Here is a 26,867-nt window from a genome sequence, read left to right as displayed (position 1 = left end):
GAATAGAATCATTGCAGGGTCTAAATGGGTTAAACCGCTGACCTGGAAGATGACCTTAATGCCCTCGTAGAAGAAGCAGTCGACCAGCAGCACAGCACTGTCGAACGGCATGACGGACAGGAACAGGGTGAGGAACCAGGACAGGGAGATGGTGGAGATGACGCCCAGGTCCTGCATGTGCTCATACAGCAAGGGGAGACACTCCCTGGTCAGCTCCTCAAACACACCCTGGTCCACCAGTGCACCTACACACACACACACACACACTGAATGTTATAACTGTCGGGCGCAAAACTGCATAAAAAGAAAGAAAATGTGGACCCACTATAGTGTTTATAGTCACACGCTCTTGTTAATGGTTTTCATTGGTCAAATATTTATAAAACTAATACAGACATTTATTTAACCTGGCACCCCAAATCTTTGTCCGGCCATTATAGGTTAACATTTTCTAAAATAGTGCTGATCTACAAGGTCACAATGTGGATGTGGTGCTGTTTCGTTCAGCTATTCAGCAATTTTTGCTCCTTTTTCACAACACTGTCATACGTCAAAGTCTAAAACAGGGAATTAATGTATTAATTCATGAAAAAAGTTTTTAAAAAAAAAGGTGAAAAGAAGCAGCTTGGACTCCGCATGCATAGACGGAGGCATGAGGTCAGTCCGCTGACCCCCCAGGTTGGCAGAGGAAGTGTAGCGCCCAGGATTACATTAGATAATTGGCACTGGGTTAAAAAACTGGGTTGCAAAATCGTGGGATAAGAATTATAATTAAAAAAATAAACATGAAAAGGTCATATGGATACAATGTTTCTGCCCGACAATGACGATGGACAACACATGCCTAAAACCTTATCATAAAACCCCATAATAATCCAGTGAGCTGGAAGTTGGACAGAATTGATACAATAATGGATTATAAATTACACCTGGATTCAGCATTTTAAACAGCAAGAGCATAACAAACTTAACTTCCTGGATCAAACAGTAAATAACAGAAGACTCCCAATTCCTAGAACCTGGACAGTAGACCTAAAAGAAACCTAAAAGCAGTAGATACAACCTTATTCCATTTTGGGCGGGGGAACCCTTTTTGTGTTAGTATTATGTTATGCTTTAGCTATTGAAAAATAGCAGATCTACAAGCTCATAGGGCGCCCCCGAGTGGCGCGCTACGAGCTTGTAGGTCTGCTATTTTCTTTAAATCAAAGAATGACTGACATAGAAACATAGCTTTTTCAGAAAACTGCCAGGATGTAGAAGACATTTAAGAATCTGATCTCAGGTAAAAATGGGTTATTCATGCCAAGCTTTGAGCTTCACAGGTACATCCGTGCACAGCCACAAACTGACCTACGACCCTGGTGTTGTAGTAGTCTGGCAGCATCCTTTCACAGAGAGCCACCAGCAGCCAGAAGGCCTCCTCTTCAGTGCAGTACAACAGCAGCACAGACGTCACAATGTTCATCGCCTGGAAGGAAAGAGAGACCCAGAGAGAGGACGACACATTAATTAATAATTATTTATATGAATTATAGTATCCGTGTTTTCTTTGTAAAATGTCAGCAAGAGGTTTCTTTGTAATAAAAACAACTGGATGTTTTAGTTATTTTTTCGTTTCAGGGGGAGACTCGTGCTGCGTTCAATGGGCAGATGCAAAGATACAGTCTACCATTGATATTCAATGGAAGCCAGCGACATGAAGATACAATTAAGATACAGCCGAGACATTTGTAGCTGCTGCAAAAGATACAAAGCTACAAAAAGACAAGCTGGTTTCAACTTCAGCTACAAAGCTACAAATACGCTGTAGCTTTGCATCTTTTGCATTTGCCCGTGTGAACGCAGCATTAGTCTTGCATTAGCCAGACGCAGGGCAGTGTGTACCTGGCAGTAGCCGATACCAGGGTTGCGGTGGGCATAGGCGGTGAGCACGCGGCGCAGGGCGGCGATGCCCGTCTCGTTTTGGAAGGCGCGGTGCTCGGGCATGGAGCGATGCAGGTCCCTCTCGATCTCCTCGGTAGCCAGGGAGCAGCGGCCCATGGCCTGCTCCACCAGGTCGCCATAGTAACCCGGGTGGGTAGCCATCTCATTCTGAGCTCCTGTAGGGACGATGCATCAGGGAAACTGTGTCTCTGACTGTTGCCTTTGATCATCAATCACTTCTTTAAAAAAAACATTCGAATCCATTTTCATTATTTTGTTTTCATTGTGTAACCGTTTTTTTCTTCTTTACTCAGATCTTGGCATTTTGCCTGTGTTACTGGGTCACATTATAATTTATTTCATTATTATACCAGTTTTAGTCCTGCACAAATATGGCTGACTTATTACAAAAGCCTGTAATAAATGCGCCGTTGTTTTCAAAATAAATTCATTCCAAGAATATGCTCCATGTTTCCATGAAGTACATGGCATTAAAAACTAAAGCTAAAATATTGCACATGGTGAAGAACACATTTCTGTATTTCTTTTTTTTTACTCCTAATGAAGGCCATGGAGCCCCAAAACAAACCGGGCATGTTGTAGTAAGACAAAGGCTTTTAAAACATATTGCGTGTGTGTGTGTGTGTGTGTGTGTGTCTCAAGTGCCTTGGAATTTTCTGGGGAAACAAAAGAAGAAGCTAGACTCCATCGGACCATCCAAAGACTATATATTTCTTGGATACTAGAAGCTAGCTCTGATTAATTCCAACCATCTTTTTTCCTACCATTTAGTTTTGTTCTATTATAAAGTATTTAAACTAATCAATGAGACCTTTCAAAAATGCACTTAAGTTAACTTTATACGTCTCTCTCTATTAACTACACTTCTCTTCTACAGGCCGTGTTGCAGTGACACCATGCCGAGTTCATTGTTTTGTTTTCCTCAGGTTCAGCCTCACATGACTCAGTCAGGGGCCGTCAGCTGACAAGCCGGGAGGCAGAGAGAAGTAAACAAAAGGAATATGACAGCGAAAGAGGTGAGGAGGAGTGCTGCAGTGTTTTAACCCATTAAGGCCTGAGGCAGATTCTACAAATGTCTGTTTTTTTCAGAAAAACGTATGTTTCTATGTCAGTGGTTCTCAAACATTTTAATGTCAAGGACCCCCAACATGATATGCATTTGGTTGCGGCGCCTCATCTCATAATTTGTTCCAGGGACCCCAAGAAGAAAAGATTTGAGTTAAAAATGTTCTCTTATATATTCAAAGATTTGCACATATTTTCAAGATTTTTCAAAAGTAGCATATCTACAAGCTCATAGTCACTCACGAAGTGATGCTGTCACACTGACATGTTTTTTGAATGAAGCATTGTGTTGTGGCCTGCCCAGACATGTCATTCAGAAACGGCAGGCTTAAAAACACTCATCATTCTAAGAGTGACATGAAGGTGAGTGTTCACACGTGATACACCAGGAGATGAAAACACTGCTCAGTTGCCACAGCAACCAGGGAATTGTGTTTGGGTCATTAGTTATGCATTTTTGCTTAACAGGGTGTTTTGTGGCTTGCCCCATGGACTATTGGACATTGAAACAGGCAGGGGGACAGCAGGACAGACTGCCTGAAGACTGAAACACAAATCAACAGCAGCAACACTAGCTCTCATAGATTCCCCATGTGTTACCACACTCAGAGCCTTTCTTCAGCTCTTCACAGAATAGACACTGACGCACACAAGTTCACATCTAGTGACGGACACTCCAATTCACACACAGCGACTCAAAAAGAACAAAGAGGGCTTCACTTGTCTCCTTTAAAACATTCAAGCCTTTGTCTAATCTCCCCTTCCAGGCTTGATTTCAGTTCAGCTTTCCTTTACTGTACTGTACATAAGAGGCATGCAAATTCATTTAAAGAGATATAAAGATAAACCCACACCACCAGGGAAACTCAATGAAAGTGCTTGTACAACAAAGGGGACTCCAACCCACAATATTGTGCGGGTTCAAATACCAGAACTATGGTCACTTGGTCAAGACAATATTAAACTCTTTGAGAGGAAATACTGTACAAACCAGTGACTGGACTCTACCCGACTAATCTAGGATTATGGTATTCAACCACTGAAATTGGTTGTAATTTTCCTCCGAAGAATTAAAGTAACTGTAATCACTCCTACATCACTATGTAATTGTAATCCCACAAACTAGGATTACGAGAGAAAGCCCATGCCAGCGGGACTTTAGCCTCCTAATAAACCCCAAAAAACTGCTCAGGAATGACACAATGCAGACTCATGTCACAGTTCTTCAGTTCCTACACCTGGTGACGACCTTGGACACCAGGAAGTAAGACGATACTGGATATTCAGAATCTACTTGACACCTTTCTCTGGTAAAGGTCAGGTTTTACACTCAGTTAAGTGAACTCTCCAAATTGTACCGTTACAAAGAAAAGTTAGAAATTATAAAGGCAGGCAAAACAGGTCGATGAGCCAGACTTTAACCTGTGATGGGCCTATATCCACTGTGTTGCACACGCCAACTGATCAAAAGCACATGGATACAATACACAGTACAATCTAGAGTGTCGAGAAGGCACTTTCTGCCCTCCTCGTTGTTGATGGGCGACTCACCGGTAGCTTGTTCAGTCGGGTGAGCGATGGTGAGCTACGACTCACCACCATCGACTGCCTTTACACACCACACACACACACACGTCACACACCACAACAGATTTTCTGCCACAGATACTTATCGACAGTCATTAACGCCGACGTTGGGTGTATTGACTCTGTGCAGCTGATTGCCACATATGGCCAGGTCAATGGCGTTAAAACAGACCTGGAGTGCAGGGGTGGCAGCACACTCGCCGCTCGGGCCATACACAAACCCATTTCTCAACCGGATTCAGTTTGTAAATTGGCTATACTAGTTTTGGTGAAAACATTTGATGTAGAGGGGGGAAAGGACTAAGGAGGGGACCAAGTATAGAACACTGTGCGACCCGAGTTAACTACTAGGGTTTAAATTATGAAGTCACAGATACAGAAAGGAATGTCAACAAGAGCATGCAATTCTGAAGCCTTCTTTCAACCAATATATTGAGAGCAATTCTGTCACCTTCTTCCTTTTCAGGAAATGCATTACTTTTTAGTTTTTCTTTTTTTAACCGAATATAAACATTGTGGTAGAAAGAATATAGTGCAGGTTGTGGTCCCTTGAAAACCAGCTAAAAAGGATGCTCTCAATGTGTGTCTAAATGTGGCTGATGGGAGAAGCCTCACATTCTGACTCAACACCACAAAACGTTTAGTCTGTCTTTATAGGTTTATACAACTGTAACCTCGTATCAACAGGTTTTCCCACTGCGTCTTTGGAAATCCTGGTTTCCATTTTCAGCCAATACCACACAGCCTACTCCAAAACTGTATCTGCAGTGTATCTGGTCATTTACACATGCAAATGCACTAGGGATGGGTCCGATTAATCGATTATCGTTAATAGGACCCGAAATCGATTATGAAAATGAATAATCGATAATCGATTTTTTTTTTTTTTTTTATGAAAATCTGTTGGAAAGGCAATATTGGCTCAACAGTGGTCCAGGGACCACAAGTGGTCCTCATTTAAAAGATGGAGTTAGTAACCAAATGGACCCTTATTAACTCTCAAGAGTTACAATTATTGTTAATCTACATCAGAGGTTCCCAAACTTTTTTGACTTAGGTACCCCTTGGGGGGAAGATTTTATTTTATTTGTAGGGTTCATAAAATAAAATAAAATCTTAAAAAAATATATATATATATATATATTTTTTTTAAGTCCCCCCACCCCCCACAAACGATTAATCGATTAATCGTTAATATTGAATTATACAAATCGATTTTCATTTTGGACACATTTACACATCCCTAAAATGCACCTTGATGTTTTGTGAATTACACTCGTTCCAATTGGCATCATAATACGGCAACATTAATACAATATATAATTCCTCTAACTTAGTAAGCGCATGGTAAATCTTTACCGTGTAAGACCCCCCTACACACACCCACAGTATAATATTGCCAATGGGCCATTCTTGTGAGGTGATTATTAGTTGTGTACAGTGATTGGCTAGTAGTAGTACCTGAGAAGAGCAGCCACAGTTCGCCCCTGAGGCTCTCTGGGATTCCGTTTAGAACCAGATCCCTGGTCTTCGATGTACGGTACATACACACACCACGGCCAAACTCAAAGAAATGGATCTTCCATGATTCCTCTTTCATCTTCTCCTTTGTCTGTGGAAGGAAATGTAAAAGGTACGAGAGGAGGAAGGAGATCAGAGGTGAGAGGGGAAGGGTGACAATGATGGTGGGGAAGGAGTGACAAGAATAAGGTCAATGGGAATATACTAATGTCTGCATGACCTTTTATCTGCAGCAATTGTGACATAAAAATATATTTTTTTAGTGGTATTAATGCACTTTAAATCAGTAGAAATACATCCCTGCTGCAGGCATGTTAACTGCTCATGTTTAGTGATCAGAACCCCAGTCTGCAAAAACAATAAAGTCTGCACACTCCAAAGTTCAGCATTTCTTGGTTCCTCTAGTCTGCACCACTGGACGTGACGTTTCGAGTCTCATTGGCTCTTCATACGTCTGATGAAGAGCCAGTGAGACTCAAAAACATCACATCCAATGGTGTAAAGGAGCCGATAGATACATTTTAAACTTTGGAGCATGGACCACTGTACTGACTTTTGGTTTTTCATAAGTGGATATGCATGCTTTGTTATTGTTAGTTTCAGAACCCCAGTCTGGTCAGCCCGTGTCATGAAATCATATATCTCAGGCTAGCCACTAATCAAAATTGTACTGTGTTAGCCGAAGACACGGTATGCAAGGTGAACACACAGATACAGGGCCGCAACAAAACCACATGAAGATGAGAAATGAATTGCTAATGTGTGCAGGTAAGATAGGTGAGTGGAGCCTAGGACTCACAGCTTTGGGCCCCAGGTCCTCAGGGGCGTCTTTCTGGTAGATTTTGAGGAGGCCCTGTGTCGCAGTAGGGAGGCCAGGGTGGTATTGTCGCCCCTCCTGGCAGGGGTCACGTGCTGTCAGGGGGGAAGAGGAGGTGAGGTGGGGCGGGAGAGAGGAGCTGGGGCCAGAGCAGCCCTGGGACACATTGAAAACAAAAAGCAAAAGAATATTAACTCATTGAATAGTGCAACACTTTACAAATGAAGTATATAAACACAGCCCGATCTCACCCAAACACGGTGAAATAGCACAGATTGGCAATTCCATACATACACGCCTAGAAAACCTAGTTTAGGTGAGACCGGGTTGACACAAAGATAATATAAATGCAATTATTGATATTGAGGTAGGATAACAATATTATCCAATATGGTCGGACGCACGCAAGTGCACACCACACACACGCATTCAGAAAGTTTGCTAAATTACTTATCAGTTATGAGGCTAACTGGCTTGAATTCCTTTACTAGTAGACTACATCTTAAAATGTCAATTTGAAAGCTTTTCTTCAGTCTTACTGTACGGGGGAGAATTGCTTTCCTCCTGGGCTACAAATTACAACGATGTGCATATATATATAATATTGAACAATGCCAACACATCACCAACTAGAAAAAGTGCCCTTCTGGGCACAGGTCTCCACCAGGTTATCCACAGATCCGTGCAGTTAGAGGTAAAAACACTTTTCGGCCAGTTATAGCGCCACCTTGAGGCTGAGTTGAAATTGTTGATGTGGCATTTCGTCCTCGGCCTAGTGGGAATGTGGGTGCACAATTTCACGGAAATCACGCGATGTGTTCATGATTTGCAGCATTTTGTTTGAAACTGAGCACTCCTGTGAACTTTGGAAGCCAATCTTAACCAATCAGGATGGAGTGTGAGAAATCTGAAAGACCGGTTTGGTTGAATGGCTCTAGAGAGACTGTGTACCAATTTGCGTGATGTTTGGACAAAATCTGTAGGTGTGCTGTGCAAAAACCTGTTTTGCACAAAGCGGCCTCCTGGTGGCGCTATAACAGGCCGTTCTGGAATGTTTGGGGCAGAGGTTCATCGTTGGCATCCAGGGAGTGTGTGTGCAAAATTTGGCATCGAGCGGGTTAACGGTGGCCGAGATTAGCTGTTCACGGACGGACACACGGACACACGGACACACGGACACACGGACACACGGACGGACGGAGTGCAAAACATACTCTCTCCCCATGCCTTCGGCCTGGTGGAGACAATGATGAGCTACTGGAAGTTAACCTGCTAATCTGAGCAGCATCTGCCGAGTGCTGATGTTGCCGAGCTGTGATTGGTGTAGCAGCTTGAGTGCTAACACTGCTGAACTGTGATTTGAGCAACAGCGTCAGCTGAGCTGTGTGGTGCGCCAAATGCATCAAAAGTAATCAACAAACTGTACTATAAAAGTGATCAAACATTGGCCACATTGTCAAATACGAAAGAGGCACAAATTGTGAAAGAAGCTCAATCAAACTAAAAGTAATGCCTAACATTCCAAGTGCTGTCAGGGTGGGGGGGTCCCCAGTTAAAATATGATTATTTTGGGGGAGACGGCTAGCCGCTTCTGCGGAATGTTACAAAAACAATCTGGTCATTGAGGAGTGACTGACTCACCGAGGGGCTAATCAGAGGCAAGTGATTGCTGTCACTCCGCAGCCTGTCTGGGGTGCGTTGCAGGAAGTCGGAGATTCTCTGAACCAGGAAGTCTCTGTCTTTCAGGTTGGCGAAGAGGAAATTCATCTTGTTCTTTGTGCTGATGCTGACAGGGCAGGGCAGGACGCTGCTGCTGTCTGCCTTCTCCACTATGGATACCTAGAGGAGGGGATGGACAGAGCCAGTGGGTTACAGAAGAAGCGGAGACTGGAAGGTCTCTGGGTCGAAAGCGTTTGAAAGGTATGTCCTTTGTACCTCTCTGAGGGGTATGATGAGCTGACAGAGATCTTCCTCGCGGCTGGCGAAGCAGATGTAGTTGTTGGACACAAACAGCTGGCCTACGATGTGCATCTTGGCGAACGGCGTCCACAGGGTGCAGTCTGTGTGTCCGTCCAGGCGCTCGTCCTGCGTCAGGCGGAACAGAGCCCGGTAGCGCTCATTCTTAGCACGCGCATCCAAATCCCTGGAGTCAATATTATTATCCAGTTTTTATTAGTGAGAAAAAGAAGAAGCTGATTTGAATTTTTGTAAGAGATGAAAACTGGTTCTTCTCAGTGTGTCAGAGCATAATACACATTTAACCTCTTTTTAAATGTTACTTAATCATACCTCTTGAGTGTCGATACGTTCTTCAGTGTCTTGCAGGGCTTAGGCAGAGAACGGTCGACAGCAAAGCCCTCATTGTCCAGTAGTTGCCTCATGGCCATGTTAGCTAGCTGTTCCATTAGCTTGAAGGTATCATTGATGTTGAGGAACATGGAGAAGTAGTGTTCTGTGTTGCGAGTGCTGACCCGCACGCTCTCTGGGAAGAGCAGCGTTGCGTTTTTCTCCAATTGGGTCACATCTGTCCACTGAATCACCAGGGTGACTGAAAGGGGAAGGGTGGATTAAAAAAAGGGAAGCATATGAAGTTAGTTAGGCCAGATATACCATGAAAGGAGGTTAGATATGATACAGTTGGAAAGCTGACTAATATGACTAAATGTTGTATTTTTACATTTTATATTCTTAATTAGACTTTGAATCATGGATACATCTGGGGACTTTCAACGGTCATACAGTCCAGGGGAGACAATATTCAAAGTGAGGTGGACATACTGAAATGTAGTAGATATCCAACTGCTAGTTGGAGGCTAGTGGCTACAAGGAAACTGAATTAATGAGTAAATTTAAGGAAAGGCGGTAAATATTTCAATAGATTCACTCTACAAGTGCATCATTGTTCATAAGGCTAATTAGGACGGAGCCAGACGGAATTAAATTAGCAGGGGAATTTCACAGGGCAATATGCCGGATATGCCAGACATTCTACAGCACAATGGCCATCTCAACACACACTTTTAAATAATCACATGATGTGAGGTGTTTCTGCATGAGTGAGATGAGTTCATGACCCTATCTCACTCATGCAGAAACACCTACTAGAGCATGCACACAAACAAGCACACTCTTACCCTCTTTTCCAAGCAGGAAGGAATAGAAGCAGAGGTGGTTGATGCTGAGGTAGACCCATCCCTGGCGTGGTACACGGCCTTTCCAGTAGCTGCAGGAGTAGTAGTTGACCAGTTTCTCTTCGTCGGGCATACCAAACAGCTTACGCATCTTCAGCTCCGCCTCACGGAACTTACTGGAGTCTTCGTCATCCTGGGATTGTTTGCTTTTATTGTCCTCAGCAATAATTCCCTGTGTAGTTAGGAGGAGTACAGGGTGAGAAAAGTAATGTTGTTATATACATTATAGCATCTAGTGCAACCACATCCCAGACTTGCTCGCAGTGCTGATGCTCCTGTGGTTACCCATTCCACTGTCAAACGTGGCTGTGTCTCTTCAACTGCTCTGCGACAGAGAGCACCATCATTTTATGGACAATTCTCTGTTGACTTAATTGACCCTTTGATATCAATCATTGTTTTAATTGTTTACAATATTTATTAATCTATTACTACCAATATAATTTTACCAGTAATTACTAAATTACTAAATTTTGCTCTTGTATATTTCCCATTCGACACATCCTGCACGGCCGTCCGCCCAGGATGGTTGTCCCCTCTTTTACGCTCATTACTCATGTTTCTTCCTTGCCTAATTGAGGATAAATTAAGACAAGGGGTGTTGCTCGTTTGCTGTCGCCTGTGTAAGCCCTTTGATACTGTAGCACAAGTTTTCTCAAACGTTTTGGCTGGGGAACCCCGGACATGCTTTGCCCGTACCTTTCGACTCACTGAGGGGTCGCGTCCCACAGGTTGAGAAACCCTGCTGTAAAAGACTAGTTATTAAGAGCTTTACAAATATACCTGTACTTGAATTGAATTGTACTTGAGCGAGTGAACAAATGAGGATGAGGAAGTGAAAATAATGGTAGCTTCTTGTCATTCGGACACTCCAGCAATAAAGAGGCTAGGACAGTCTGATAGTCAGTTTGCAGAACAGAAACATTTCTACTCACATCGCTGCCATGTTCTCCGAAATTTAGATTCATTATTACATAACAATGGAATGTTTTCTGCTGCAGCGAAGATGATGCAACGCATGACAAAAATGATCGTTATGGTAGCTAAAATCCCCTGGACCTTATGTGCACCCTTGCCGAATGCCATATCCTCTGCACCACCTCACAGTTTACTACCACCATTTGAGCGAGGAATAGACGATGCAGTGCCAGTGCCCGAAAATGGATTCTATTTATCAACTCACTTCCTTGTTTTCCACACTTATGGAAAACTTTCATTAGCAAGCAAGGAAATACCTCGTTTTGTTGTTTTTTGGGTCAATTTATTAATTTATGCATTAAGTAGCTGTGTAATAAGCGGGATAATGTATGCCGGCCATTGTTGACATATAAATCACCTTCAGGATAAATCAGCCTGTCTGTGATTTATCTATAAACAATGACCACACAGCAATACATTATCCCTTACATTTCTTATGCTAAATAATTGCCAGCTATTTTTGTATCGTTTGTCACCTTTCATTATTTCTCTGCAGTGCCGTGGGACTGCAGAGAATTATATACACGGAGTATACGGTGGGGTCCGTATATATACAGACCTAGCAAACAACGTCCGACTGGGTCCGTATATATATATATATATATATATATATATATATACACACATATACACACACACACACACACACACACACACACAGACACAGAGACCTGGTAGAAAGAAAAAAAACATGCAACTCGCTATGGCCTTTAAGAGAAATGTGCATCAGTTAATAATGTCTACATACCGAGATCTTTCCCTTGACAAAGGTGGTGATGTCATCATCGTTGTCAAATATGGAAAGGGTCTGGAGCAGGTTGGCTTCCAACCACTCCCAGCTCTCTGTGATCTCCTTCCTGGAGGAGCCTGGAGATAGCCAACAAAGATAGTTTTGGACACGCCATACACTCTACATACTAAGCACATAGTTGTACATACAAGTACAATCAACTAGCGTATTATTTTTTTATTTGAATTTATATTTGTATCCACACGGTAGGCGGCAGTGGGTCAGGGGTAGAGTGGCCGGATGGGAGCCACGAGGTTCCCAGTTCGAACCCGGGCTCTCCCGGAGTTAGTGTCAAAGTGTCCTTGAGCAAGAATCTGAACCCCTAATTGCTCCCGATGTGCAGGTTGGTGCCTTGCATGGTTTCCTCTGCCGTCGGCATGTGAATGTAATGCACACATCTATGTAAAGCGCTTTGGATAAAAGCGCTATATAAATGCACCATTTACTTTAGGAAAGCTTTGCATACAAGAATTACACTGCCAGCCTCTCGCTGCCTGCAATGTTCCTAACAGCACTGAAATTGAAATAGGGCAACCGAATATAGAATGATCATTGATCAGGTAAAAGCTGTAACCCATAAGTATTGCAAAGGAGCTCTCCACTGACAGATTTGGTGATGTTAAGACAGGTTAACTGAATCAAATAAACAGTTGATAAATATTTGTTGTCGAGTCTGTCGACAAATGTAAGTGGCTGTAGTATGCTGTGCTGCAATATGCACGCAACCCCTAATGGAAATGGGAATTCGCTTAAAGAAAATTAAGTGGTCAATGTTTTTTCTACAGTATGATTGTGTAGGATAATACGTTTCTATATTCACTGAAAATGTTGTACTGTAAACAGATACTGTATTATACAGAGTAGTACTGTGCCGCCTAGCATAAACTGAATGAGTGTGTGTATTGCAGCACAACGCACCACAGGCGATGGTCCAAAAGATTTGAGAGTCTCCAGTCTGGTGCAGGATCCTATAAGGAGCCACTCTGGCACTGGAGTCCAGGACCACATCTAGGGTGCCCACCAACAAGCCTGGTGGAAAAAAGTCTGGTTCATAATCCCTTTGCCCCACACGCCAATATCCTCTTACAAGCCATAAAGTTGAATGAATAGTCAGGGTCATAAGACCTTAATATGGGGTAATCATAAACTGTACAATGTTCGTACTAGTCTATGTTGGAAGACATTTCAGAATCATGGACTTGGGACAACTTAAATATGTGAGCAGTGAGCACCGTCTTATTTAAGTAGTCATGGGCAATGAACTCATCGATAAGGTCAAATGGGCATCCTATAAACCAATTTAAAGTTCAAATGAAGTCAACAAAAATCTGATCTGCTCTGTATTCAACTGACTATCCCAATTTGGGTATTCAATGTTAGAACAACAGTTTAATGTACTACAGCTTATACAGCCATGAGTCATGGTTTTGAAAAGAACAACCAAGGCAGAGAGAATACTGTGGTCTTAAGCTTAACATCAGAGCAAAATGCAATGAAAGAAAAAGAAAAATGCAGTGGCACACTATACTTGCCTTATAGTAAGCAAATCTGATTTAGCTGAATGAGAGGCCTGCCTTTCATGTCAATAAAACGCATTATAGTAACAGGATGAATGGCCCTAAACTCACTGATGATGCAGGCAAGTTCCTCTAGTCTTTCAGAAATAGCTTTTGGGAGTAATTCAAGACAATCTAATCAGCTAGTACACAGTAAAATCCTCAGGGTTAATGGATCCATTTGTAGCTCAGAGAGTGTACAAATGGAACCAAATGTTATTTGTACACTCTCAAGAGTGCTGCGTGAAGGGTGCACTGCACTGCAGACAGTAAACTGGGCTAACTTTCACTCACAGTTGTCTTTTTGGTGTAATTAGGTCAGCTTTAGGTTGGGCCCTAACATATCCCACAGCACCACCCAGTCCAGTGTTGTTTTGATGTCACCAGACAAACTGGCCTTTAGCCTTCCGTTCCTACCTTAACTCCTATGTTATTATCATTATCATAAGCACCCAGAGAAATACACGTTAAATACTAGCCTTTCCTCTGAATAACTTGTTTGTTGACCAAAAAATCGTTGACTAAACTATGATTAGCCTTCGTGCTAACTACTTTAACGTTCGGCTTACAGACGCTAGAAGAAGAAACACACGTCCCTTTGCTTTCGACTGACTGGATGATGGTGCGGTGCAGAAATATCAACACTTTACACCAGTAATGTTGTTATTGTTAACAATCCCCCTATCAAACGTAAACATCACAGCATTTATTGGGCAGCTTGGCCCGGCCCATCAGTCTATAATAATAGCTGCCGCCGCACAATTATGCTTTGATTTCAATTGTTTACAGAAGAACACTTCCAGAACCGATGCCACGACTAAAAAAGCTCCGTGTATTGTACCTGTAATGCCTCCTCCTTTGCCGTGGCCTTTCCTCCGCTGGAGGATGAAGAACGGGTTCGCCCTCTCGCTCACCCACAGCGCGTTGGCGAGCAGGACCTCCTCCGGAGTTATCCACATTATTTATGGACACTTTGGGACAACCTTTACGCCGTGTGTATGGCAAACAGTGGAATGCGTCTATGTTAAAATTGCGAGACGTTATATGTCGCGAGATATGTCACGCCTGGCCGTTCTGAAACCGCTGTTGTTTTTGGGTTCATGTCGTCCACGGGTCAGTCGGTCCGTCAGCCCTGCAGCAGCATCGCATCAGCCTCTCTCTGTTCTGTTGTGTGTGTTGTTGTGTCTGCTCTGCTCTGCTCCTGCTGCGGCAGCGTCTAGTGAACAGATCTAATGAACAGATTTAAGGCTTCCGGTGGACGATCTCTTCAAAATAAGAGTACCCTCTAGAGTATTGAAAAAAAGTTTAATTTGCACATTAAAACTACAAATTAAGCATTTAAATGATGCTATATGATGCTATAAGACACACATTATGTTTCTGTGTAAAAATAAGTAATTAAATCATTATAATAATAATAATAAAGTTATCTAAATGGATAAATGCTATTCACTGGAGTGCATGGACTTTATAAAGTGGACACTGGACAAAAGACGGCTCCGCGAGGCAACTATCTGGACATACCCACGCGTTCGGGGAGATGTCCTGTACCACACCCCACTCTCCGCTAAGCGGGAGAGGTGTAAAATTCACAGCAGCAGACCTTCTACTGGGGTCAAGGCTGACAAAAAGTACCGTTTCCGGACCCAGAATGGACACTGGACAAAAGACGGCTCCGCGAGGCAACTATCTGGACATACCCACGCGTTCGGGGAGATGTCCTCTACCACACCCCACTCTCCGCTAAGCGGGAGAGGTGTAAAATTCACAGCAGCAGCCCTTCTACTGTGGTCAATGCTGAAAAAAGTACCGTTTCCGGACCCAGAATGGACACTGGACAAAGAGGCCTCCGCGAGGCAACTATCTGGACATACCCACACGTTCGGGGAGATGTCCTCTACCACACCACACTCTCCGCTAAGCGGGAGAGGTGTAAAATTCACAGCAGCAGACCTTTTACTGTGGTCAAGGCTGACAAAAAGTACCGTTTCCGGACCCAGAATGGACACTGGACAAAGAGGCCTCCGCGAGGCAACTATCTGGACATACCCGCACGTTCGGGGAGATGTTCTCTACCACACCACACTCTCCGCTAAGCGGGAGAGGTGTAAAATTCACAGCAGCAGACCTTTTACTGTGGTCAAGGCTGACAAAAAGTACCGTTTCCGGACCCAGAATGGACACTGGACAAAAGACGGCTCCGCGAGGCAACTATCTGGACATACCCACGCGTTCGGGGAGATGTCCTCTACCACACCACACTCTCCGCTAAGCGGGAGAGGTGTAAAATTCACAGCAGCAGCCCTTCTACTGTGGTCAAGGCTGACAAAAAGTACCGTTTCCGGACCCAGAATGGACACTGGACAAAGAGGCCTCCGCGAGGCAACTATCTGGACATACCCACACGTTCGGGGAGATGTCCTCTACCACACCACACTCTCCGCTAAGCGGGAGAGGTGTAAAATTCACAGCAGCAGACCGTCTACTGTGGTCAATGCTGAAAAAAGTACCGTTTCCGGACCCAGAATGGACACTGGACAAAGAGGCCTCCGCGAGGCAACTATCTGGACATACCCACACGTTCGGGGAGATGTCCTCTACCACACCACACTCTCCGCTAAGCGGGAGAGGTGTAAAATTCACAGCAGCAGACCTTTTACTGTGGTCAAGGCTGACAAAAAGTACCGTTTCCGGACCCAGAATGGACACTGGACAAAAGACGGCTCCGCGAGGCAACTATCTGGACATACCCGCACGTTCGGGGAGATGTCCTCTACCACACTCCACTCTCCGCTAAGCGGGAGAGGTGTAAAATTCACAGCAGCAGACCTTTTACTGTGGTCAAGGCTGACAAAAAGTACCGTTTCCGGACCCAGAATGGACACTGGACAAAGAGGCCTCCGCGAGGCAACTATCTGGACATACCCACACGTTCGGGGAGATGTCCTCTACCACACCACACTCTCCGCTAAGCGGGAGAGGTGTAAAATTCACAGCAGCAGACCTTTTACTGTGGTCAAGGCTGACAAAAAGTACCGTTTCCGGACCCAGAATGGACACTGGACAAAAGACGGCTCCGCGAGGCAACTATCTGGACATACCCACGCGTTCGGGGAGATGTCCTCTACCACACCACACTCTCCGCTAAGCGGGAGAGGTGTAAAATTCACAGCAGCAGCCCTTCTACTGTGGTCAAGGCTGACAAAAAGTACCGTTTCCGGACCCAGAATGGACACTGGACAAAGAGGCCTCCGCGAGGCAACTATCTGGACATACCCACACGTTCGGGGAGATGTCCTCTACCACACCACACTCTCCGCTAAGCGGGAGAGGTGTAAAATTCACAGCAGCAGACCGTCTACTGTGGTCAATGCTGAAAAAAGTACCGTTTCCGGACCCAGAATGGACACTGGACAAAGAGGCCTCCGCGAGGCAACTATCTGGACATACCCACACGTTCGGGGAGATGTCCTCTACCACACCACACTCTCCGCTAAGCGGGAGAGGTGTAAAATTCACAGCAGCAGACCTTTTACTGTGGTCAAGGCTGACAAAAAGTACCGTTTCCGGTAGATAGTTGCCTCGCGGAGGCCTCTTTGTCCAGTGTCCATTCTGGGTCCGGAAACGGTACTTTTTTCAGCATTGACCACAGTAGACGGTCTGCTGCTGTGAATTTTACACCTCTCCCGCTTAGCGGAGAGTGTGGTGTGGTAGAGGACATCTCCCCGAACGTGTGGGTATGTCCAGATAGTTGCCTCGCGGAGGCCTCTTTGTCCAGTGTCCATTCTGGGTCCGGAAACGGTACTTTTTGTCAGCCTTGACCACAGTAAAAGGTCTGCTGCTGTGAATTTTACACCTCTCCCGCTTAGCGGAGAGTGTGGTGTGGTAGAGGACATCTCCCCGAACGTGTGGGTATGTCCAGATAGTTGCCTCGCGGAGGCCTCTTTGTCCAGTGTCCATTCTGGGTCCGGAAACGGTACTTTTTGTCAGCCTTGACCACAGTAGAAGGGCTGCTGCTGTGAATTTTACACCTCTCCCGCTTAGCGGAGAGTGTGGTGTGGTAGAGGACATCTCCCCGAACGCGTGGGTATGTCCAGATAGTTGCCTCGCGGAGCCGTCTTTTGTCCAGTGTCCATTCTGGGTCCGGAAACGGTACTTTTTGTCAGCCTTGACCACAGTAAAAGGTCTGCTGCTGTGAATTTTACACCTCTCCCGCTTAGCGGAGAGTGGAGTGTGGTAGAGAACATCTCCCCGAACGTGCGGGTATGTCCAGATAGTTGCCTCGCGGAGGCCTCTTTGTCCAGTGTCCATTCTGGGTCCGGAAACGGTACTTTTTGTCAGCCTTGACCACAGTAAAAGGTCTGCTGCTGTGAATTTTACACCTCTCCCGCTTAGCGGAGAGTGGAGTGTGGTAGAGGACATCTCCCCGAACGTGTGGGTATGTCCAGATAGTTGCCTCGCGGAGGCCTCTTTGTCCAGTGTCCATTCTGGGTCCGGAAACGGTACTTTTTTCAGCATTGACCACAGTAGACGGTCTGCTGCTGTGAATTTTACACCTCTCCCGCTTAGCGGAGAGTGGAGTGTGGTAGAGGACATCTCCCCGAACGTGTGGGTATGTCCAGATAGTTGCCTCGCGGAGGCCTCTTTTGTCCAGTGTCCACTTTATAAAGTCCATGCACTCCAGTGAATAGCATTTATCCATTTAGATAACTTTTATTATTATTTAATTACTTATTAGTAATTTAATTACTTATTTTTACACAGAAACATAATGTGTGTCTTTACAATAACTGTAATGTAATAATAATACTAATTGTTATAATAGGTGTATTATTTCTTGATGAAATAGGAACCTTTATTGTTTGGATAGGAACCTTGCTTATACAAGTGCGTGACGCACGGTACGCACGGTGCCTGTTGTTGGTTGCACCTCTCGCACGGTACCCGTTGTTGGTTGCACTAGACTGAGCTGACAGGTTGTTTATTACTACTCTTAGCACGGGACCTTATAATAAACTATTGCCCGGCTGGGCTAAACTACAATCCTTGTTGGGTGATTCTTAACGAAAAGAACACACTTTTACACTAATAATGTAACGTAATAGTTATTTAATTAACGAATTAAAATATTATTTTATTCTGAAGGCAACCGGATGTCTTAAATCTGCTAGCTCTCAGAGCGGAAGTCTTAAATTTGCTCATTAGACGGAGCCTCCTGCTGCAATTCTGTCTGTCACTTCCGCGTTTGGCCTGAAACTCCGCCCCCTTGTACTCTACGTGGCTGCGTACGTCGTTGCGTCACGCTCCGACTTTATGCTCACATGGGGCGCGTTCGGAAATAGCGCACTGAGCGCACTATGCAATGCAAACTAATAGGCGAGTGCGCTCTCGGTGTGCATTTCCGAACGCACCCATGATATCACTGTCAATATTCTAGAGCAGTGGTTTTTCATATCAAGACCCATTATTGATTCTGCAATCTGCTTACGGACCAATGATGAGATTAAGCCTTGCAGACCCAAAAACTAAAGAATCTGTCCACAATTCCATGCTGTAGCCTATATTGATGTTGGGTACCATTAGGAGAGTTAACAATAATTTATCTCTTCGGTGTAAAATGAAACCAAATAGAGTTAAAGATCTATAAGGGTCCATTTAGCATTTAGTTACCAACTCTCCATCATTTAGCTGGGGACCACCTGGAACCCCTTAACCCTCTAACACCCGCATTAATTACTACTAAAGACTAAAAAATATGTTAAAAAAAATAAAATAAAAAAGTTAGATGAAAAATTTATAATAATTATATAATAATATAATAAATTAATAATTTACATTTTGGGGATATCTTTCACAATAATGAATAAAACATGTTCTAGACATTCTAATGTTACAAAAAAAGATATATTACAATTATTTTACCTACTTTTATTAGGGTAAAGGTCAAAATATCTTAGGTTAAAAATGTTCAAAATTGCACAGAGTCCAGACATTTTTTATTTCAGCGTCTAGTGAGCTAATCTAGTGAGCTAATTTAAGACTTCCGGTGGACGATCTCTTCAAAATAAGAGTACCCTCTAGAGTATTGAAAAAAAGTTTAATTTGCACATTAAAACTACAAATTAAGCATTTAAATGATGCTATATGATGCTATAAGACACACATTATGTTTCTGTGTAAGAATAAGTAATTAAATCCTTATAATAATAATAATAAAGTCTAAAGTCTAAATCTAAATGGATAAATGCTATTCACTGGAGTGCATGGACTTTATAAAGTGGACACTGGACAAAAGACGGCTCCGCAAGGCAACTATCTGGACATACCCACGCGTTCGGGGAGATTTCCTATACCACACCCCACTCTCCGCTAAGCGGGAGAGGTGTAAAATTCACAGCAGCAGACCTTCTACTGGGGTCAAGGCTGACAAAAAGTACCGTTTCCGGACCCAGAATGGACACTGGACAAAAGACGGCTCCGCGAGGCAACTATCTGGACATACCCACGCGTTCGGGGAGATGTCCTGTACCACACCCCACTCTCCGCTAAGCGGGAGAGGTGTAAAATTCACAGCAGCAGACCTTCTACTGTGGTCAACGCTGAAAAAAGTACCGTTTCCGGACCCAGAATGGACACTGGACAAAGAGGCCTCCGCGAGGCAACTATCTGGACATACCCACACATTCGGGGAGATGTCCTCTACCACACCACACTCTCCGCTAAGCGGGAGAGGTGTAAAATTCACAGCAGCAGACCTTCTACTGGGGTCAATGCTGACAAAAAGTACCGTTTCCGGACCCAGAATGGACACTGGACAAAGAGGCCTCCGCGAGGCAACTATCTGGACATACCCACACGTTCGGGGAGATGTCCTCTACCACACCACACTCTCCGCTAAGCGGGAGAGGTGTAAAATTCACAGCAGCAGACCTTCTACTGGGGTCAAGGCTGACAAAAAGTACCGTTTCCGGACCCAGAATGGACACTGGACAAAAGACGGCTCCGCGAGGCAACTATCTGGACATACCCACGCGTTCGGGGAGATGTCCTGTACCACACCCCACTCTCCGCTAAGCGGGAGAGGTGTAAAATTCACAGCAGCAGACCTTCTACTGTGGTCAACGCTGAAAAAAGTACCGTTTCCGGACCCAGAATGGACACTGGACAAAGAGGCCTCCGCGAGGCAACTATCTGGACATACCCACACGTTCGGGGAGATGTCCTCTACCACACCACACTCTCCGCTAAGCGGGAGAGGTGTAAAATTCACAGCAGCAGACCTTCTACTGGGGTCAAGGCTGACAAAAAGTACCGTTTCCGGACCCAGAATGGACACTGGACAAAAGACGGCTCCGCGAGGCAACTATCTGGACATACCCACGCGTTCGGGGAGATGTCCTGTACCACACCCCACTCTCCGCTAAGCGGGAGAGGTGTAAAATTCACAGCAGCAGACCTTCTACTGTGGTCAACGCTGAAAAAAGTACCGTTTCCGGACCCAGAATGGACACTGGACAAAGAGGCCTCCGCGAGGCAACTATCTGGACATACCCACACGTTCGGGGAGATGTCCTCTACCACACCACACTCTCCGCTAAGCGGGAGAGGTGTAAAATTCACAGCAGCAGACCTTCTACTGGGGTCAATGCTGACAAAAAGTACCGTTTCCGGACCCAGAATGGACACTGGACAAAGAGGCCTCCGCGAGGCAACTATCTGGACATACCCACACGTTCGGGGAGATGTCCTCTACCACACCACACTCTCCGCTAAGCGGGAGAGGTGTAAAATTCACAGCAGCAGACCTTCTACTGGGGTCAAGGCTGACAAAAAGTACCGTTTCCGGACCCAGAATGGACACTGGACAAAAGACGGCTCCGCGAGGCAACTATCTGGACATACCCACGCGTTCGGGGAGATGTCCTGTACCACACCCCACTCTCCGCTAAGCGGGAGAGGTGTAAAATTCACAGCAGCAGACCTTCTACTGTGGTCAACGCTGAAAAAAGTACCGTTTCCGGACCCAGAATGGACACTGGACAAAGAGGCCTCCGCGAGGCAACTATCTGGACATACCCACGCGTTCGGGGAGATGTCCTCTACCACACCACACTCTCCGCTAAGCGGGAGAGGTGTAAAATTCACAGCAGCAGACCTTCTACTGGGGTCAATGCTGACAAAAAGTACCGTTTCCGGACCCAGAATGGACACTGGACAAAGAGGCCTCCGCGAGGCAACTATCTGGACATACCCACGTGTTCGGGGAGATGTCCTCTACCACACCCCACTCTCCGCTAAGCGAGAGAGGTGTAAAATTCACAGCAGCAGACCTTCTACTGGGGTCAACGCTCAAAAAAGTGCTGTGCCTTGGGGCATTGACATGAAATCACTTTCTCTACGCAAGCTAAGTCAGGTCAAGGAGTTACCTCTAGCTTTGGAATGGGTGTCACTTGTGTGCGTTGATTGCATCTGTCTGTGCATTTATGCATTTGTTTGTCCTGACGAAACTTGATTATTTCTCGACTGTTTATTTTCTCGTATGACACGACATAGAAACTACTTGTGACTACTGTCTTTGTGTGCTGTCGAGCGGATGTTCTTTGCATCAGCTCAAAGGTATAGCCTGCTGTGTCATTCGATTCATTTGTCCAGATATGCCATTTATGATCTTTAAGGATGTACAATGACGCATATGGTGGCCTGTCGAAAAATACACACATACTGGTCAAAGCATACTCATTTTGGTGGTACAGACAGGATAAATTGAACGTTTTTGGAATTTTTGTGCCAGCTCTTAACAGGAGAAGTAAGGTCTGTGGGCTGTTAATTACTTCATATGTTGATAAGCTCTTTTCCTACTGACATGTTTCACATTGTTCAGATTGAGCAGGTAATATTTGTGCAATAGTGTCTAAGATGCCTTTTTGTGACACGTCAAGTGGCTGCACTATGAATTGTGACATGTTCTTTGTAGATGGTAAGGCCTTGTCACCACATTGAGTACAACTATACAGACTAAGACTTTTCAGGCAAAGCAGGTCATCTCCAAGGAAAGGAGACCGAAGTGTGTATTCTACAAATCTATTTAATATGGTGCATACTTCTGTCCTAGAACATTTCTGAGACACTAATGACACTGATGTGTTGGCTAGATTGAATTTCTCAAGTTTCCGTCTAAATGTTGAGTCCTGCGCTGCTGCTTCTTCAAGCCGTGTGTGACATTTTTTGATAGCAGATGTCTGTTGTAGAAATGTTAGAATTGGTAATGCTATAGCTTCACACATATTGTCATTTAGACTTTCATTGCATAAAACCACATCATCATCATCTTCTTCCAAATTGTCCTCCGTTATTGTTCTGTTAATTGCTTTCAACTGTCCAGGCACAGAATGTACAGATGTCTGTATGTTTTGCTTGAACAACTGTGTGGACACCACACATACTCAACCAAACTACTAGTTTGTGTATAAAATCTAATGGGTCATTGTGCATTCCTAAGGCCAAGTAAGATGCTATTCACTAGTTGTTGAGTGACACCACAGATTGTTTTGCAATCAAATGTGTGACCTGGATTTTGAAAAAACGCTTGAATGAGAGCTGCTAAATTCCCCGGCATAGATGACAACTGAACCATCGAAGTAGGTGTCAATGGTTTCAATTTATCTTGTACTACTTGTAGATGCAGTATACCCACGCGTTCGGGGAGATGTCCTGTACCACACCCCACTCTCCGCTAAGTGGGAGAGGTGTAAAATTCACGGCAGCAGACCTTCTACTGAGGTCAACGCTCAAAAAAGTGCTGTGCCTTGGGGCATTGACAATTATTTAATTAACGAATAAAATAACCTTATTTTATTCTGAAGGCAACCGGATGTCTTAAATTAGCTAGCTCTCAGACAGGAAGTTCTAAATTAGCTCATAAGACGGAGCCAAATATCTGTCTGAGAGTGGAGCCTGCCTGGCAAATGACATGGGGGGTCCTTTTTGTGGGCTTGGCCGAAAGTGGGCGTTACCAAAAGGTGGGCGTGGCCATGGCCGCCAGAAGTCTGTCAGATTTTGACAGCTTCAAATTAGTGTTAAACATAATATAACCCAATTGACTCCAGTCCTCTCTGTTTAATATATCTATAATGAAACTATATAAACTATGCATATACCATGAAGTGCTATGACTACTAGCTCTGGTCCATAGCTCTAATGCGTTTCATTTAGAGCTATGTTACTCTAAACTTCCCCGCTCGCATGAATGCAGACCAGCCTCTACTCTTTGGCGTAAATAAAAAAAACGTTTTTGCTACACATAAAAACAAAGGCGAGTTGTGTCATTAGAAAGCCTACTTTGGTAATTGGTTCTAGTTCTAGTGAACAGAAATAATAAATAAATAGACTTGGTAACCTAACTGTAGGGAGTGCAAACACATTAAAGAACCTGGGGGTTATCATCTATGAAAAGGCAACACAATGAGCAGAAAATAAAAATGAACCATGTAAATACAACAAATTGAGCAGAGCACTGCAGGGAGTTGAACCCCATTCCGGTAAACCAGAAGTACCACAACCAGTGCCTTGGTTTTTGTTTTGTTTTACGAGGTCCATTCGTTGAAATGTAAATTTTGCATTGCAACGGTAAAGTAATTTCACAATTGACATTGTAGGCAATAATTAATAACGGTATGGCACCAGGCCAAAGCCATGGGGATAGAGTATGTTTTGCACTCTGAGTGAGTGTGTGTGTGTGTGTGTGTGTGTGTGTGTCCGTCAGTTTGTTAACAGCTAATCTCCAGCACCATTAACCCGGTCGATGCCAAATTTTGCACACACACTCCCTGGATGCCAACGATGAACCTCTGTCCCAAATTTTCCAGAACGGCCTGTATAGCACCACACATTTTTGTATGCCCTCCGAGACTATGGACTATAGCCTTTCGCTTTTCCGCGATTTAACCTTTTTTCAAATCGTGAACAATGATGAAGAATCGCGCACTATAGCATGCCACTTAATGACCTTGGGGTCATCAAGGTCATTGATATTGATCAATAACCTTGAGCAGTATAAATGACCTTCAATAAGACTAGTAAATGACCTTGACCAGTATAAATGACCTTGACAAGTACAAATGACCTTGACCAGTATAAATGACCGTGACCAGTATATGACTGACCAGTATAAATTACCTTCATGAGACTAGTAAATGTCCTTGACCAGTATAAATGACCTTTAGAAGACTAGTAAATGATCTTCACCAGTATAAATGACCTTTAGAAGACTAGTAAATGATCTTCACCAGTATAAAAGACCTTGACCAGTATGCGGTCCGTGACCATGGACTATAGCCTTTTGCTTTTCCTTGATTTTCACCTTTAAAAAATCCTCAACAATGATGAAGAATCGCACACTATAGCGCGCCGCTCAATGACCTGAGACCATGGACCAATGAATGAAATACAACACATTGAGCAGGGCACTGCAGGGAGTTGAACCCCGTTCCGGTAAACCAGAAGTCCGACACCAGTGCCTTAGTTTTTGTGTTGTTGTTCATTTAAAGGTCCAGGTGTGCATACGCATGTGCCCCTGTGTGTGTAGGTGCATGTGTGCATGTGTGTGCACGCTTCAATGACCACTGTTGGACCCAATGGCGATCAAGGACCTCAGGGAGCCACCCATAATTCACAACGGTCACAGCGAACTCTGTTGCATCACAACTGGTGGCCAACAGTCGTAACCAACACCGCCACGACCCACAGGAGAATACCATCGCACAGTGGTATCAGACCAACCACAATCAGCCAGCCCTCAAACCAAACCCTTCGACCTAGAAGAACTCAAAACTGCAATGGGAAAGTTGAAACCCGGAAAAGCAGCAGGGATTGATGACATACTGGCAGAAATTATACAGCACCTGGAACCTAACGCAAAGACCTGGCTCGTGGGGATGCTGAACACATGCATGGCACAGAAAACCATCCCTTCTGTCTGGAGAAAAGCCAAAGTGGTTGCAATCCCCAAACCTGGCAAAGACCCATCATCCTCAAAGAGCTACCGACCCATTTCCCTCCTCTGCATCACCTACAAGAGAGGCTGCTACTCCAACGCCTCATACCACTCATAGACACCAAGCTGACTAAAGACCAAGCTGGTTTCCGTCCCGTCCTGTGCTGGACAGAGCTCAACCTCACCCAACACATTGAGGATGGGTTTGAGGGAAAACAAATAACTGGAGCAGCAACTGGAGGGCGAAGCAAGCACGCAGGCAGCTTGTGCCTGCCTGCGTGCCTGCCTGCCTTCCTCATGTGGAAGCTGCATAGTTGAGTTTGTGTGTGTGTTTCTTTTTCTGTCTTTCTTTCTTAGGACGAAGATCAAGGTAGACGCCGTTGGAAGGCTCAACACAAGCCGATGCCCCTAGAGATCCATCCCAAAGCTTCCCTCAGGGAGTCCAGCAAGCCAGCTAGCCAGCAAGCCCGCCCAGTCAGCCAACGCAGCCAGCCAGCTCCGCCAGTCAGCCAGTGTAGAAAGTCAGGCTGCCAAGCCAGCGCACATCAGCCCTTGCAGTCAACCATTGTAGCCATACCAGCCTTGCTCAGTCAGCTCAGCCAGGCCTCTCTCGAGGCCTGGCTCTCTGTCTGCCTGGCCCGGTCTGCCCCGGTCTGCCTTGCAGCAACAGAACCAGCCTTGCTGGCAAGCCAGCCAGCTCAGAATACGAGCTCAGCAAGCCAGCGCAGCTGGCAAGCACGCAGTTAGTCTAAACCAGTTTCAGACTGGCAGGCCAAGGCAGACAGACAGGAAGACCGAGGCGCCTAGGCAGGCAGACAGGCCAGGAAGGCAACAAAGTGCAGGCAGGGGGACTGTCCGGCCTAAGGCTGCGCTGCAAGGGTTGGAGCCTGGCCAGCTCCTGCTGGTCTAGACTGAGTGGCTGTGGCTGCACAGTAAGGCTGCGGTAACCTAGTCTGGGCTTGCTGCTGCACTGGCTTGCTCAGCTCGCATTCTGAGCTGGCTGGCTTTCCAGAAAGGCTGGTTCTGTTGCTGCAAGGCAGGGCAGGGCAGACCGGGCCAGGCAGACAGAGAGCCAGGCCTCAAGAGAGGCCTGGCTGAGCTGACTGAGCAAGGCTGGTATGGCTGCAATGGCTGACTGCAAGGGCTGATATGCTCTGGCTTGGCAGCCTGACTTTCTACACTGGCTGACTGGCGGAGCTGACTGGCTGCGTTGGCTGACTGGGCAGGCTTGCTGGCTAGCTGGCTTGCTGTGCTCCCTGAGGGAAGCTTTGGGATGGATCTCTAGGGGCATCGGCTAGTGTTGAGCCTTCCTATGGCGTCTACCTTGATCTCCGTCCTAAGAAAGAAAGACAGAAAAAGAAAGACACACAAACCCAACTATGCAGCTTCCACCTGAGGAACCGAGACGCGAGAAAAGAACTGA

The 26,867-nt window shown here is 45.1% G+C and overlaps 2 protein-coding genes across 3 annotated transcripts in view; one reads left to right on the top strand and one right to left on the bottom strand.

Annotated features, from left to right (window-relative positions):
• The window catches only part of tbc1d9b (TBC1 domain family member 9b), a 29,892-nt gene extending 15,270 nt beyond the window's left edge, over positions 1-14,622 (bottom strand). For both annotated transcript variants that reach the window (XM_083785233.1, XM_083785234.1), the window contains exons 1-12: positions 14,294-14,622; positions 12,815-12,925; positions 11,855-11,973; positions 10,072-10,300; positions 9,227-9,485; positions 8,873-9,080; positions 8,579-8,776; positions 6,920-7,093; positions 6,061-6,211; positions 1,888-2,102; positions 1,354-1,471; positions 43-245 (exon numbers count right to left, since the gene is read on the bottom strand). In XM_083785233.1, the coding sequence (XP_083641359.1) occupies positions 43-245; positions 1,354-1,471; positions 1,888-2,102; positions 6,061-6,211; positions 6,920-7,093; positions 8,579-8,776; positions 8,873-9,080; positions 9,227-9,485; positions 10,072-10,300; positions 11,855-11,973; positions 12,815-12,925; positions 14,294-14,411 (2,103 nt within the window). In that variant the 5' untranslated portion in view covers positions 14,412-14,622. The remainder of the gene's footprint in view (positions 1-42; positions 246-1,353; positions 1,472-1,887; positions 2,103-6,060; positions 6,212-6,919; positions 7,094-8,578; positions 8,777-8,872; positions 9,081-9,226; positions 9,486-10,071; positions 10,301-11,854; positions 11,974-12,814; positions 12,926-14,293) is intronic.
• LOC310873003 (leukocyte cell-derived chemotaxin-2-like) overlaps positions 10,765-26,867 on the top strand; it is a 111,993-nt gene continuing 95,890 nt past the window's right edge. The window contains exon 1 of the mRNA XM_083785241.1: positions 10,765-10,768. The gene's annotated coding sequence lies outside the window, so the exon portion shown is untranslated. The remainder of the gene's footprint in view (positions 10,769-26,867) is intronic.

This window comes from Protomyctophum parallelum (genome assembly GCF_964188405.1).
Source record: "Protomyctophum parallelum genome assembly, chromosome: 16".
In the NCBI taxonomy this organism is placed as follows: domain Eukaryota; kingdom Metazoa; phylum Chordata; class Actinopteri; order Myctophiformes; family Myctophidae; genus Protomyctophum; species Protomyctophum parallelum.
The sequence above is the reverse complement of the archived record's forward strand: the minus strand, read 5'-3'. Positions and strand labels throughout refer to the sequence as shown.